At 42.3% G+C, this 16,174-nt stretch overlaps 1 protein-coding gene across 2 annotated transcripts in view; it reads right to left on the minus strand.

The window, feature by feature from the left end:
* The window catches only part of LOC115103371 (nuclear receptor-binding protein 2-like), a 63,565-nt gene that overhangs the window by 29,033 nt on the left and 18,358 nt on the right, over positions 1 to 16,174 (minus strand). For both annotated transcript variants that reach the window (XM_029624273.2, XM_029624272.2), the window contains exons 2-5: positions 2,155 to 2,277; positions 1,638 to 1,739; positions 1,254 to 1,343; positions 729 to 769 (exon numbers count right to left, since the gene is read on the minus strand). In XM_029624273.2, coding sequence (XP_029480133.1) covers positions 729 to 769; positions 1,254 to 1,343; positions 1,638 to 1,739; positions 2,155 to 2,277 — 356 coding nt within the window. The remainder of the gene's footprint in view (positions 1 to 728; positions 770 to 1,253; positions 1,344 to 1,637; positions 1,740 to 2,154; positions 2,278 to 16,174) is intronic.

The following is a 16,174-nucleotide window of genomic DNA, read 5'->3' on the forward strand; positions in this document are numbered from 1 at the left end:
TTTACTTTTGATATTTTTGACTACTTTTACTTCACTACATTCCTGAGGAAAATAATGTACTTTTTACTCCATACAATTACCCTTTGAATGCTTAGCTGGACAGGAACATGGTCTAATTTACTCACTTAAAGAGAAAATCCCTGGTCATCCCTACTGCATCTGATCTGGTGGACTCACTAAATAAATGTTTTGTTTGAAAATGATGTATGAGTGTTGGAGTGTGCCCCTGGCTAACAGTACATTTAAAAAATAAAAAAAATAAAATTGTGCCATCTGGTTTGCTTAATAAGGAATTTGAAATGATTTACACTTAAGTATATTTAAAACCAAATATATATATATTTTTTTACTTAAGAAGGATTTTACTGGGTGACTTTCACTTTTGAGTCATTTTCTATTAAGGTGTCTTTACTTTTACTCAAGCATGACAAATGGGTACTTTTTCCACCACTACCCTTTAGATATATCATTGAATAAATAGAGTCATCTGAATTGTAGTTGAACTTTTGGTTAAAAAAAATTAAAAAGTCAACGTCATTTTAACTAGATTTGAACCACAATTTGACTACAAGATTTCAAGAGTTGGTTTATTTCAAACAAAATTCACATTTGTTGAAAATCAACCAAAAAAGGGACCGATTTTGTGTTACACATTTGCCCAGTGGGGGGGGGACGACATAATTTGGGTGAGTTTTGAGTGACAGGTTGAATGGTGCCGGGTTTCTTACCTCAGAGCTGACAGAATCTGAGTGCACCATCGCTTCCATGCCTAAAAACCGACCACACGCAAGCAGAGAAACAGTTTTACTGAATGACTTAAATAGATACAAAAACAGTGGCCGTCTACAAAATCTCACACCGTCTGGATAAGTGTTTAACCTACTGGTGCAATCTGATGCCCTGCTGTAGAGCATTTGAATCAGTTAGTATGTGCAGCGCGACTGCTTTGCGGGTGGTCTGGAATGCATCCAGAGACAAATACAGGATAAGTGACTACGAGAAACGTTCTAAATCCTATATGTGTGGTAGTTTTAAAGCCAAACACTAGATGGCGCTATTCCCAGTTGAGGTTTGATGAGGGAGGAGGAAGACGAGTGGGAATGGACCATAGAGATGATAGATCTGACAGCATGGTTAACGCCATTCAGGCTACCCATAGGAATTACCCACCCACTTGACTACTTTAAAATGGTGGAAGCCCTCAGCCTTTTGGTCATTAGAGGCCTCTATCATTCTCTATGGAATGGACTCACCTTGACATTCATGGTCTTGTGGTTTTTCTTTGTTTTCTTTAAGAACTGCTTGAGACTGCCTGATGACATGTACTCTGTGATGAAGATCACCTGAGTTCGGAGATAGACATGGAGATATAATGAGTGGTTGGGGGGGGGGGGGGGGGGCATCAGTGTTCTTGGAAAAACTTGTTTATCCGAAAAGGTGTAAAATTAAATATCCATATACTAGTCATTGAAATTCACAAGCCGTTTTGAATGGACTTTTTTTTTTAAAGGAGGGTAATTACTTCTCCCAGATGCTGACAGTTTGTTCCTGTGTACAGTATGTACTGGTTACCTGTGTGTGTGTGTGTGTGTGTGTGTGTGAGAGAGACCAAGGTCATGCGTGCTCATGTCCCTCACCCTTGCCCGACTCTCCCTGGTGTCCAGCCAGTACTTATGGAACTTGACAATGTTGGGGTGATCTACATGCATCAGGCTCTCAAACATCTCCCTCATTCGATCCTGCAAGACAAACAACCATGAAGACCCACACTTCTGAAATGTTTTACTATCTTTATTTAACTAGGCGAGTCAGTTAAATAACACATTCTTATTTACAATGATGGCCTTGGAACAGTGGGTTAACTGCCTTGTTCAGAATGACAAACTTCTTGTCAGCTCGGGGATTTGATCGCACAACCTTTCGGTTACTGGTCCAATGCTCTAACCACTAGGCTACCTGCCCGCCCCATGAGCTCTCAAAGCCGGTTATCAACATCACTCTTTGACACACACGACAAAAATATCTACCTTCCTAGTCCTGCCGGGTCAAACTTCTTTTTTTTCTCTCTCTTTTTTAAAAACCAGATTCTGCCTTTAAAAAAATGGGGAAAAAAATAAAAAAATAAAAATCAGGACAGGATTATCAAAAAGATACCTCGTGAGATTTGAAGACCTTCTTATCGGAGAACTGCACTTCGTTCCACACCACCTCCACTCCCTCCTCTGTGTCCATGGCCAGTGAGGCAGTCTCGATGCCCGGGACATTCCCCTGACTCACCTACAAAAACAGAGGAAAGCGTAGGTCCAAAGTATTAGTCAGCCCTCTTCGAAACTGTTAAAATGCTTCCCTCTGTGGCCTGGCTGCTCTAGGGGTAAAGCCAGTCTCCAGTGTTGGCATAGGTTAGAATCTGGCCTACTGTCATATGACACATCTCCATCTTTCCCCATTGTCATCCTGCATCTGTTCAACAAAAGTCAGAAAAATAAATGTATAATGCTTCCCTCCTTCTTCCCCTCCTTGAGGTAATCAGTGATACAAAACAATTGAATAGGTGAAAGCAAGGGTACTACCTCTTAGTTTTTCACCAATCCAGACATGTCATCATCAGTGATTACTTCAAAGAAAATGAGGATTTGTTAGAAGTATTCAAATGAACCCTGGATTCGTGCTGCATTATAGTGGTTCATTTTAGAGGTACACAGAAGCAAAGCTTGGACCGACTATTTAAAAATGAACAAACATGGTTTACAACTTCCAATATGTTCTAGAATAGACACTGAGTGTACAAAACGTTAGGAACACACCTCATCTACACTGATTGAAGTGGATTTAACTAGTGACATCAATCAGTAATCATTGACTGACCGGTTGTAATGAAAGCTACGTCATGGAAAGAGCAGGTGTTCCTGACGTTTTGTACACAGTGTATGACTCAAGTATCCCCAAAATATGTCTGGTAGTTGAACAACTGAACCATCTACCACACCTGACAGGGAGTTGCAAAGGACAGTATAAGAACATGTTAGAAAAAAAAAACACACATTTACATTAGTTCTATTTGCGTAAATGAGTCTAAATTGAATAAGTCAATGCTCTTCGGACTCACGCTGTAAGGGATCAAAAGGAAATGATCCCGTTCCAAACCGACTGCACGCTATCCTGTCTGGAGAGCAAAACGGGGTCAACACAAGTAAGATAGTCGCTAGTGAAAGTCTACACACCCCTTGTATAGTCTCAACATTTTCTGTCTTAAAACATCATCTAAATAAGGGAATAAATGTGCATGTTCTAATGATCTACAACAACCTACCCCACATTTACAAAGTGAAAGAATTGATTGTAAATTGGGAAATGTTCTCTTATTAACAAAAAAACACAAACAAGTGCTGGTCCCATGTTTCATGAGCTGAAATAAAAGATCCCAGAAATGTTCCATATGCACAAATGGCTTATTTCTCTAAAATGTTGTGTACAAATTTGTTTACATCCCTGTTAGTGAGCATTTCTCCTTTACCAAGATAATACATCCACCTGGCAGGTGTTGCATATCAAGAAGCTGATTAAAACAGAATGATCATCATTACAAATCAAATGTTATTGGTCACATATGCATGTTTAGCAGATGTTATTGGTCACATATGCATGTTTAGCAGATGTTATTGCGGGTGTAGCGAACTGCTTGTGTTTCTAGCTCCAACAGTGCAGTAATATCTAACAATACACACAAATCTAACGTAAAGGAATTAAGAATATATAAATATTTGGATGAGCAATGAATAGAATGCAGCATATACATGTGAGATGAGTAATGCAAAATATGGGGTTTAATTAAAAAAATGTAAACATTAAAGTGGCCAGTGATTTCAAGTCTATGCATATAGGGCAGCAGCCTCTAAGATGCTAGTGATGGCTATTTAACAGTCCGATGGCCTTGAGATATAATCTGTTTTTCCAGTCTCTCGGTCCCAGTTTTGATGCACCTGTACTGACCTCGCCTTCTGGATGATAGCGGGGTGAACAGGCAGTGGCTCGGGTGGTTGTTATCCTTGATATTTTTGGCCTTCCTGTGACAAGTCAATGACTTCCTGTAGGGGTCCTGGAGGGCAAGTAGTTTGCCCCTGGTGATACGTTGGGAAAGACCGCACCACCCTTTGGAGAATCCTGTGATTGCGGGCGGTGTAGTTGGCGTACCAGCCTGTGATACATCCCGACAGGATGCTCTTAATTGTGCATCTGTAAAAGTTTGTCAGGGTTTTAGATGCCAAGTCAAATATCTTCAGCCTCCAAAGGTTGAAGAGGTGCTCTTGCGCCTTTTTCACCACACTGTCTGTGTGGGTGGACCATTTCAGTTTGTCAGTGATGTTTACCAAGGAACTTGAAGCTTTCCACCTTGTCCACTGCGGTCCCATCAATGTGGATAGGGGTGCTCCCTCTGCTGTTTCCTGAAGTCCACGATCAGCTCCTTTGTTTTGTTGATGTTGAGTGAGAGGTTATTTTCCTGGCACCACACTCCCAGGGACCTCACCTCCTCCCTGTAGGCTGTCTCATCATTGTTTGTAATCAGGCCTACTACTGTTGTGTCGTTGGAGGTGTGCGTGGCCACGCGGTTATGGGTAAACGGAGTACAGGAGGAGGCTGAGCACGCACCCTTGTGGGTCCCCTATGATGAGGATCAGCAGAGCAGAGGTGATGTTTCCTACCTTCACCACCTTGGGGTGGCCCGTCAGGAAGACCAGGACCTAGTTGCACAGGGCGGGGTTCAGACCCAGGGCTCCGAGTTTAACGATGAGCATGGAGGGTACTATGGTGTTGAATCCTGAGCTATAGTCAATGAACAGCATTCTTACATAGGTTTTCCTCTTGCCCAGATGGGATAGGGCAGTGTGATTGCATCGTCTGTGGATCTACTGGAGTGGTAAGCAAGTTGAAGTGGGTCTAGGGTGTCAGTTAAGGTAGAGGTGATATGATCCTTGACTAGTCTCTCAAAGAACTTCGTGATGACAGAAGTGAGTGCTACGGGGCAATAGTAATTTAGTTCAGCTACCTTTGCTTTCTTGGGTAGAGGAACAGTGGTGGACATCTTGAAGCATGTGGGGACAGCAGACTGGGATAGGGAGAGATTGAATATGCCTGTAAACACTTGTAGGCATTTCGAAAAGTTGAGTAGCAGTTGTCCAATGTTCTCAGAGCAAGTGCTACAGTCAATGTGATGAGAGTACTTCGGTAGCGATTTCCTCATTTTAGCTTTGTTAAAATTACCTGCTACAATAAATGCAGCCTAAGAATATGTGGTTTCCAGTCCAGTGTAGTTATTTGAGAGTCGTTGTGGTATCGGCTTGATAGGGAATATCCACGGCTATGACTATAACCGAAGAGAATGCTCTTGGGCGGTAATACGGACGGCATTTGATTGTGAGGTATTCTAGGTTGGTTGAACAAAGGAACTTGAGTTTCTGTATGTTATCACAATCACACCATGAGTAGTTAATCATGAAACATACACGCCAGCCCTTCTACCCGTAGAGATCTTTATTCCCATCTGCTTGATGAACTGAGAACCCAACTGGTTGGACATACTGTTTCCGTGAAACAGAATACATCACAATCCCTGATGTCTCTCTGGAAGGAGATCCTCACCCTGAGCTCATCAACTTTATTATCCAAAGACTGAACATTAGCATTACTCGGAAGCAGTGGGAGATGTGCACGCCTCCTGAGTCGGACTAGAAGTCCACTCCGAATACCTCTTCTCCGCCAGCTGTGTTTTGGATCAGCCTCTAGAATCAATTGCCCTGGGGGGTACGAACAAATTCAGGAAAGTCGTATTCCTGGTCATACTACTGGTGGGTTACCGCCGCTCTGATATCCAAGAGTTATTTCCAGATGTATGTAATAACACCCAAAATAATTCTGGGCTAATAATGTAAGAAATAACACAGAAAAAATAAAATACTGGGGAGCAGCAACATGTGAAGACGAACAATTTACTATTAATACTTGACCAACACCTCCCCCACCGTGTTAATTTTGTAACATTTAATATGGAATCGAACCCAATTTACTAATCTGGATTTTTTTTCCTGAATTTTTTTGTCTTTTAACCGTAAAATGTCGAGACAACAACGGCCGTGGGCTCACCTGACACGGACTCTGTTTCCCGACCTAGATGTGGTAATGGCGGCTATCATTAAATCTGAACAGACTGTGATGGATAAGGTAGAGTCACTATCCACACAAATACCTATTCTCACCACCAAGGTATACATAAAGATCGACTCTGTTAACGAAGACTTGACAAGACATGACACCCGTCTGAATAGTCTGGCGTAAATATTTACTCTGACACAGTGGTGACACTAGAAGAGCAAGTCACTCGGCATTCATCAGATGTCGTCAAACTCCCTTCCAAGGTTGAGGACCTCGAGAACAGACAGCGCCAGGGGAACTGTCGCATTTTCGGCGGGAGAGAGGGACTCTAGAAAATTCCACTACCTTCAGGAGGAGGAGGTCTTCCCTAAGGCAACGTGAGAGGCTCCCATCACCTCCTATGGCCAGAATATTCACATTTACCCGGACTACATGGTGGTAGTCATGAAGAAGAGGTTCAGTTTAACATGGTAGCCTTTTGCTCTATTCTAGGAGAGGTAGATGCAGCCTTCCAACAGGGGGAAGACCAGCATAGGGGTCCAAGGTTTTCTGGCTATTTTGTTGTTTTTAGCCAGTTTTTTCCCCCTTTTCTTTATTACTCTGACCTTTCAGCACACTGGCCATGAGATCGTACTTACATTCATTTCTGATGACTAGGCCTAATTCACATACTCTAGGCACCACAAGCTGTATCAGCTGGAACATGAAAGGAATGAACCAGGTGGTGAAGCGTAGCCGAGTGTATGCTCATCTTAAGTACTTAAATCCCTTCGTTGTTTTTCTCCAAGAGACCCATCTCCGGTCCAGAGACCATGACAAACTAAAGAGAGGATGGGTAGACCAAATATTTCACTCCAACTTTGGTGCTAAGGCCAGAGGGGCAGCCATCCATATCAGAAAAAGCACCCCATTTGTCTCCAAGGTATTTTCAGATACTAATAGCAGATGGTGATGGGGAAATTGTTTAGCACACAGGTTATTCTAGGCTAACCTCTATGGTCCTAATTGGGATGACGCTCAATTTCTCTGAAAAATTCGCAAAAATTTCTGACCTTAACTCTCATCATTTGACATTGGGTGGAGATTTCAATTGTGTATTGCATCCAAGTCTAGACAGATCCAGACCGAAGCCCAACAATGTAATTTCAAAATCAGGCGCAGTAATCAACTGCCTATAATCCTATAATTTGTCTGATCCATGGAGGAGGAGCAATCCCACTGTTAAACAGTACTCCATTTTTTCCTCCAGTCCACCGCTCATACTCTAGGATTGACTTGTTTCCTCCAGTCCACCAATCATACTCTAGGATTGACTTGTTTCCTCCAGTCCACCAATCATACTCTAGGATTGACTTGTTCCTGCTGGACAAGATCATTCTTCCTTTTGTAACTAATAGCCAATATCACAGCAGTGTTATCTCAGACCATAGCCCTGTCCAGCTAGATATCCTCTTTCTGGACAGTACTGTGTCACAATGCGCATGGTGACTTGACCCACTACTACTATCCTGTAGTGCCTTTAAAAAAAAATACATATCAACTCACATTGATGTCTTTTTACAGATCAACTGTACCCCTGACGTGTCTCACTCTACTGTGTGGGACTCGTTAAAAGTATATCTAAGGGGCCAAATGATTTCATACATGACAAACAGCGCACCATGCGCTTATCGGAGCTATCGCAACTCTTCTAGATGTGGACAACAGAGATGCCTGTTTTCTGACTCCTGAACTCTACAAAGAGAGACTGCTACACCAATCTGGAATTTGACAATCTTTCCACCAAACAAACGGAGCAGTTTCTGTTTAAGTCGAGGTAAAAATTCTATGAACATCTCACCAGCTTCGACAATCCGCTGGCTTGCAGCAGCATACCTGAAATCTGTGTTGCAGCTGATTTAAGTTCTACCTATCCCAAAGAAATCAATCAATTTAAGCAATTCTACTCTGCTCTTTACTCGCCAGAGGCTCTTCCTGACACATCTCGTATGCATACATTTCTAGACATCCCCTGTCTCAATTCATATGCACAACCAACATGGATGCCTCAATGAGTGAAAGATGAAGCTACTCTCTAAATCCAGTCCATGTAGAGCGGTAAAGCCCCCCGGGTCTGATGGCTTCCCTATTGAATTTTCTAAAGCATTCTCCTCTAAATTATCCCTTATTCTCAGCTCAATGTACAAGGAAATCCTTTCTAGTCAGAAACTGCCACAGACCCTTACCCAGATGACTATTTCGGTGTTGCTTAAAAAAAAGGACAAGAATCCCCTTAGAGACTGTGACTCATACCAACCTATAAGCCTTTTGTGCTACAATTATAAAATTCTCACTACAGTCCTCTCTCGTGCCATTTAGAGACAGTGATGCCTAATATAATTAACTCTGACCAAACCGTATTTCTCAGGTAGGTAATCTTTCTATAATATGCACAGTCTATTGAATGTTCTTTATTCTGCTCACTGAACAGCCAGAGTTTCCCATCTCTCTTGATGCCGAAAAGGCTTTCGACCGGTTGAGTGGAAATATCTATTTACAGTACTAGAGGGATGATTTGAGTTTGGCCCGTCATTCCTTTCCTGGATTAAGATTTTGTACTCGTCCCCAGTGGCTTCTGTTCACGCCAACAATGTTACCACAGATAATGTCACGTTCTGACCTTTATTTCCTTTGTTTTGTATTTATTTAGTATGGTCAGGGCGTGAGTTGGGTGGGCAGTCTATGTTTGTTTTTCTATGTTTTGGGGTATTTCTATGTTTCGGCCTAGTATGGTTCTCAATCAGAGGCAGGTGTCATTAGTTGTCTCTGATTGAGAATCATACTTAGGTAGCCTGGGTTGCACTGTTTGTTTGTGGGTGATTGTCTATGTTGATGGCTTGTTTCAGCGCAGCTCACATTAGCGTCACGGTTGTTATTTTGTTTACTGTTTTGTATAGTGTTTCAGTGTTCAGTTCTTTCTTTAATTAAATATTCAACATGAACACATATTACGCTGCATATTGGTCCTCCGATCCTTCTCGCCTCTCCTCTTCAGATGAAGAGGAGGACGACCGTGACAGATACTTCCTTCTCCACAGGGGGGGCCAGGCAGGGTTGCGGTCTATCCCCTTTCCTATTTGATATGGCTATTGCGGGCAGAGGAGAGGATTAAGGGAATATTAAGGGGCAACATAACATAATTATATGCAGACAATCTTATTTTATACATCTCTAACCCTGTGGAGTTTATACCCTCTCTCTTGGACATGCTACAAGGTTTTGGGACATTCTCTGGTTATAAGTTAAACCTAACAAAAAGTGTGCTCCTCCCCATTAATCAGTTAGCAGAAGGAATTGCCAATTTCCCATTTAAGGCAGAGCATCAGGTCTTTACTTATTTGGGGATAAAGGTCACACACTCATTTAAAGCTCTGTTTAAACAACTTCTAAACACTCCTGGAGCGCACTAGGCAGGATTTCATAAGGAGGTCGTCTCTTCCCATTCCATTATTAGGTCGCATTAATTCTGTTAAGATGACTACTGCCAAGGTTTTTGTACTTATTGCAAAATATTCCCATTTTTCTGCCAAAGTCGACGTTCAAACTGGACAGCTACATTTCTTTAAAAAAAAAAAGTTTATTTAATTTTTACCCCCTTTTTCGTGGTATCCAATTGTTAGTAGTTACTATCTTGTCTCATCGCTACAACTCCCGTAGGGGCTCGGGAGAGACGAAGGTCGAAAGCCATGCGTCCTCCGCCATGCGTCCTCTGAAACACAACCCAACCAAGCCGCACTGCTTCTTAACAACCCGGAAGCCAGCTGCACCAATGTGTCAGAGGAAACACCGTGCACCTGGCGACCTGGTTAGCGTGCACTGCGCCCGGCCTGCCACAGGAGTCGCTAGTGCGCAATGAGACAAGGATATCCCAACCGGCCAAACCCTCCCTAACCCGGACGACGCTAGGCCAATTGTGCGTTGCCCCACGGACCTCCCAGTTGCTACAGAGCCTGGGCGCGAACCCAGAGTCTCTGGTTACAGCTACATTTTCCAACTTCATTTGGAATGAGTCAAATCCACAAATGAGAAAAGTCTATCTAGAGAGACCTAAGCTCGCAGGTGGGCCTTCCCAATTCTTTACACTACTACTGGTCAGCAAATATATATAAAATGTGTTTATTGGGTTTCTACATTTGAAAACAAAGCTGGTCCAACTTGGGCCATTATGGAGTTACAGTCAAGCCTTCCAACTTCTCGCTCCTGTGCTCCCCAATGCCCATGAACCTTGACACCCATGTTTTGAACCCCATTGTTAATAGAGGTCGACCGATTATTCGGCATGGCCGATTTCAAGTTTTCAGAACAAAAATCAGTAACTCGGCATTTTTGGATGCCGATTACATTGCATTCCACGAGAAAACTGCGTGGCAGGCTGACCACCTGTTACGCGAGTGCAGCAAGGAGCGAAGGTAAATTGCTGGCTAGCATTAAACTTATAAAAAACATTCAATCTTCACATAATCACTAGTAAACTACACATGGTTGATGAATGTACTAGTTTAACTAGCTTGTCCTGCGTTGCATATAATCAATGTGGTGCCTGTTAATTAATCATGGAATCACGGCCTACTTTGCCAAAGCGGGCAATGATCTAACAAAAGCACATTCGCGAAAAAAAGAACAATCTTTGCCCGAATGTACCTAACCATAAACATCAATGCCTTTCTTAAAATCAATACACAGAAGTACAATTTTTTTTTAAAACCTGCATATTTAGTTAAAATAAATTAATGGTAGCAGGCAATATTGTCTTATTTCGCTGTAGAGCCTCTAGCCCTGCTCAATATACTTTATCCAACCCTTTAGTTCCACCTCCCACACATGCGATGACATCACCTGTTTAAATGATGTTTCTAGAGATAATAACTCTCTCATCATCACTCAATGCCTAGGTTTACCTCCACTGTATTCACATCCTACCATACCTTTGTCTGCAGAGCTCGTGCTGCTAGGTGACCTAAACTGGGACATGCTTAACACCCCGGCCATCCTACAATCGAAGATTGATGCCCTCAATCACACAAATTATCAATGAACCTACCAGGTACAACCCCAAAGCTGTAAACACGGGCACCCTCATAGATATCATCCTAACCAACTTGCCCTCCAAATACACCTCTGCTGTTTTCAACCAAGATCTCAGCGATCACTGCCACATTGTCTGCATCCGTAATGGGTCTGCGGTCAAACGACCACCCCTCATCACTGTCAAACACTCCCTAAAACACTTCAGCGAGCAGGCCTTTCTAATCGACCTGGCCCGGGTATCCTGAAAGGATATTGTCCTCATCCCGTCAGTAGAGGATGCCTGGTTATCCTTAAAAAGTGCCTTCCTCACCATCTTTAATAAGCAAGCCCCATTCAAAAAAATGTAGAACCAGGAACAGATATAGCCCTTGATTCTCTCTAGACCTCACTGCCCTTGACCAGCACAAAAACATCCTGTGACATTCTGCATTAGCATCGAATTGCCCCCGTGATATGCAACTTTTCAGGGAAGTTAAGAACCAATATACACAGGCAGTTAGGAAAGCTAAGGCTAGCTTTTTCAAGCAGAAATGTGCATCCTGTTGCAGAAACTCCAAAAAGTTCTGGGGCACTGTAAAGTCCATGGAGAATAAGAGCACCTCCTCCCAGCTGCCTACTGCACTGAGGTTAGAAAACACTGTCACCACCGATAAATCCACAATAGTTGAGAATTTCAATAAGCATTTTTCTATGGCTGGCCATGCTTTTCACCTGGCTACCCCTACCCTGGTCAACAGCCCTGCACCCCCCACAGCAAGCCTCCCCCATTTCTCCTTCATCCAAATCCAGATAGCTGATGTTCTGAAAGAGCTGCAAAATCTGGACCCCTACAAATCAGCCGGGCTAGACATTCTGGACCCTCTCTTTCTGAAATGATCTCCCGAAATTGTTGCAACCCCTATTACTAGCCTGTTCAATCCCTCTTTTGTATTGTCAGATTCCCAAAGATTGAATAGCAGCTGCGGTCATCCCCCTCTTCAAAGGGGGAGACACTCTAGACCCAGATTGCTACAGAACTATATCTATCCTACCCTGCTTTACTAAGGTCTTCGAAAGCAAAATTAAACAGATTACCGACCATTTCGAATCCCACCGTACCTTCTCCGCTATGCAATCTGGTTTCAGAGCTGGTCATGGGTGCACCTCAGCCACGCTCAAGGTCCTAAACGATATAACCGCCATCGATAAGAGACAATACTATGCAGCCGTATTCGTCGACCTGGCCAAGGCTTTCGACTCGGTCAATCACCACATTCTTATCGGCAGACTAAACAGCCTTGGTTTCTCAAATGATTGCTTCGCCTGGTTCACCAACTACTTCTCTGAGAGTTCAGGGTGTCAAATCGGAGAGCCTGTTGTCTGGACTTCTGGCAGTCTATAGGGGTGCCACAGGGTTAAATTCTCGGGCCAACTCTCTTCTCTGTATACATCAATGTCGCTCTCGCTGCTGGTGATTCTCTGATCCACCTCTACGCAGATGACACTATTCGGTATACCTCTGGCCCTTCTTTGGACACTTACCTAACCTCTAGACGAGCTTCAATGCCATACAACACCCCTTCCGTGGCCTCCAACTGCTCTTAAATACAAGTAAAACTAAATGCATGCTCTTCAACCGATCGCTGCCCGCACCTGCGCGCCAGTCCAGCATCACTACTCTGGACGGTTCTGACTTTAAATATGTGGACAACTACAAATACCTAGGTGTCTGGTTAGACTAAACTCTCCTTCCAGACTCACATAAAACATCTCCAATCCAAAGTTAAATCTAGAATTGGCTTCCTATTTCGCAACAAAGCATCCTTCACTCATGCTGCCAAACATATCCTCGTAAAACTGACCATCCTACCGATCCTCAACTTCAGCGATGTCATTTACAAAATAGCCTCCAACACTCAACAAATTGGATGCAGTCTATCACAGTGCCATCTATTTTGTCACCAAAGCACCATATACTACCCACCACTGCGACCTATATGCTCTCGTTGGCTGGCCCTCACTTCATACTCATCGCCAAACCCACTGGCTCCAGGTCATCTACAAGTCTCTGCTAGGTAAAGCCCCACCTTCTCAGCTCACTGGTCACCATAGCAGCACCCACCCGTAGCAGGCGCTCCAGCAGGTATATCTCACTGGTTACCCCCAAAGCCAATTCCTCCTTTGACCGCCACTCCTTCCAGTTCTTTGCTGCCAATGACTGGAACGAACTGCAAATATCACTGAAGCTGGAGACTCACATCTCCCTCACTAGTTTTAAGCACCAGCTGTCAGAGCAGCTCACTGCACGCCAATCTGTAAATAGCCTATCCAACTACCTCATCCCCATACTGTATTTATTTATCTTGCTCCTTTGCACCCCAGTATCTCTACTTGCACACTCATCCTCTGCACATCTATCACTCCAGTGTTTAATTCCTATTTTGTAATTACTTCGCCACCATGGCCTATTTATTTCCTTACCTCCCTTGCACACAATGTATATAGACTTTCTACTGTATGTTTGTTCATTTCATGCGTAACTCTTGTGTTGTTGTTTGTGTTGAACTGCTTTGCTTTATCGTGGCCAGGTCGCAGTTGTAAATGAGAACTTGTTCTCAACGAGCCTACCTGGTTAAATAAAAGGTAAAAATATATATTAACTAAGGAAATTGTCACTTCTCTTGTGTTCATTGCACAGAGAGTCAGGGTATATGCAACAGTATGGGCCACCTGGCTCATTGCAAAGTAGTTTGCCTGAATTTTACATAATTATGTCATAACATTGAAGGTTGTGAAATGTAACAGCAATATTTAGACTTAGGGTTGCCACCCATTCGATAAAGTACAGAACGGTTCCGTATTTCACTGACAGAATAAACGTTTTCTTTTTGAAATTATAGGTTCCGGATATGACCATATTAAATGACCAAAGACTAGTATTTCTGTGTTTATTATAATTAAGTCTATGATAGAGCAGTCTGACTGAGCGGTGGTATGCAGCAGCAGGCTCGTAAGCATTCCTTCAAACACAGCCCTGTTTATGACTTCAAGCCTATCAACTCCTGAGATTAGGTCAAAAGGCATATGAAATATAAAATGGTAGCGAGAGAAATAGTCGACGTGTCATAATACCTATAATAACTACAACCTAAAAAAACTTCTTAACTGGGAATAACCAGTTAACCACCAGCTTTCTTATATTCTGAGCAAGGAATTTAAAAGTTAGCTTTTTATTTTTTCACCTGGCACTTGCACTTTTAATTTCTTCTCCAACATTTCTTTGCCCTATTTAAACCAAATTTAGCACGTTTCATTATTTATTTTAAACAAAAAAATTGTATTCTATTAAGTTAAAATAAGTGTTTATTTAGTATTGTTGTAATTGTCATTATTAAAAAAAAAAAAACATTTTTTAATTTTTTAAAATTAAAATCGGTATCGGCTTTGAAAAATCATAAAATTGGTCGACCTCTAGTTAAAGAACTCCCTTAAAATCTGGTCCCATTTCCAAAATCACTTTAGCCTTAAAACACGCAAGCGGCTTCTCTCCATTAACATGAATCATCTCTTCCCAGGGTCACAGATTGACCTGGCATTTCAGTTCTGGCATAGGAACGGTGTGATGTTTTTTTGTGACCTATTTGTTGATAACACATTAGTCTCAGAGTGTTGACCATAATATTCCCAATAACCACTTATTTTATTAGACACACAAAAAACATTTCCCTTCATTTCCACTCACTAAGTGTCAAGTCCAGAGGTGCTTAGATCTTAACCCTTATCTGAAGGGCACAATCTCCAGATTATACGACATAATACTCCACATTAATCCACCTTTCTGTGCTTGGGTCCCAACAAAGTTGACTTAACCTGGTCTCCATTAATACCTGGAGAGCCTGTTTTTTACTTTGTGCAACTTGCATCGTTTGGTAAGCAGTCATGTCTGTTCTAGTGGTCATTTGTGCTGATAAGAATTTATTGAACTTATTTTTATTTTCCATTGTTTGTTTCTATTACTGTTTGTTACTTTCCTATTTAACTTACTTTTATAGATGCCTTGTTGGGTGGGTGGTTTGAAGGGAGAGGGAGGGAGTGAGGGGTTGTACTGGTTTTGTTGATATAGCAGAAAAATCTATGAATAAAACATTTAAAAGGTCTCTCTAAAAAGTGCAGTTGTCACCCAACACAATGCCACAGATGTCTCAAGTCAAGTTGAGGGAGAATGCAATTGGCATGCTGACTACGGGAATGTCCACCAGAGCTGTTGCCTTAGAATTGAATGTTAATTTCTCTACCATAAGCAGCCTCCAATGTAGTTTTAGAGAAGTTGGCAGTACATCCAACCAGCTTCAAGTGACGACCACGTGTATGGCGTCGTGTGGGAGAGCAGTTTGCAGATGTCAACGTTGTGAACAGAGTTCCACATGGTGGCTTGGCATTCTGGTATGGGCAGGTATAAGCTACAGACAAACAATTGCATTTTAAAAATCAAAGGTAATTTGAATGCACAGAGATATTGTGATGAGAGCCTGACGCCCTGATGTGAGGCATCATGTTATGGGTATGCTTGTCATCAGCAGGGACCGGGGAGTTTGTCGTGATTAAAATAAATATGAAAAGGAGCAAAGCCCGGGTAAAACATAAAAGAAAAGTATTTTCAAAACCTAACCCTGGAATAGCTTTATTTTTCAGCAAGACAATTACACACATTTTCATGGTTAAGACACACCAGAATGGCTTTCCAAGAGGTGTTGAGTGTTGCTGAGTGGTCAAGTCGGAGTCCTGACTTAAAATTTGCTTGAATATCAGAGACATGGTTTGAAAAAAAAAATATCCATCAATGATTCCCAATCAAATTTACTGAGATTGAGCAATTGACAAAAACGATGGCCATATTTTGCCCTAAAGGAGTGTGAAGACTTACTTACGCAGTCAATAATATTTTTTTTTAATTGGGGAGGGGGGTGTTGTGTAGTTCTGT

Source organism: Oncorhynchus nerka, linkage group LG20 (assembly GCF_034236695.1).
Source record: "Oncorhynchus nerka isolate Pitt River linkage group LG20, Oner_Uvic_2.0, whole genome shotgun sequence".
In the NCBI taxonomy this organism is placed as follows: domain Eukaryota; kingdom Metazoa; phylum Chordata; class Actinopteri; order Salmoniformes; family Salmonidae; genus Oncorhynchus; species Oncorhynchus nerka.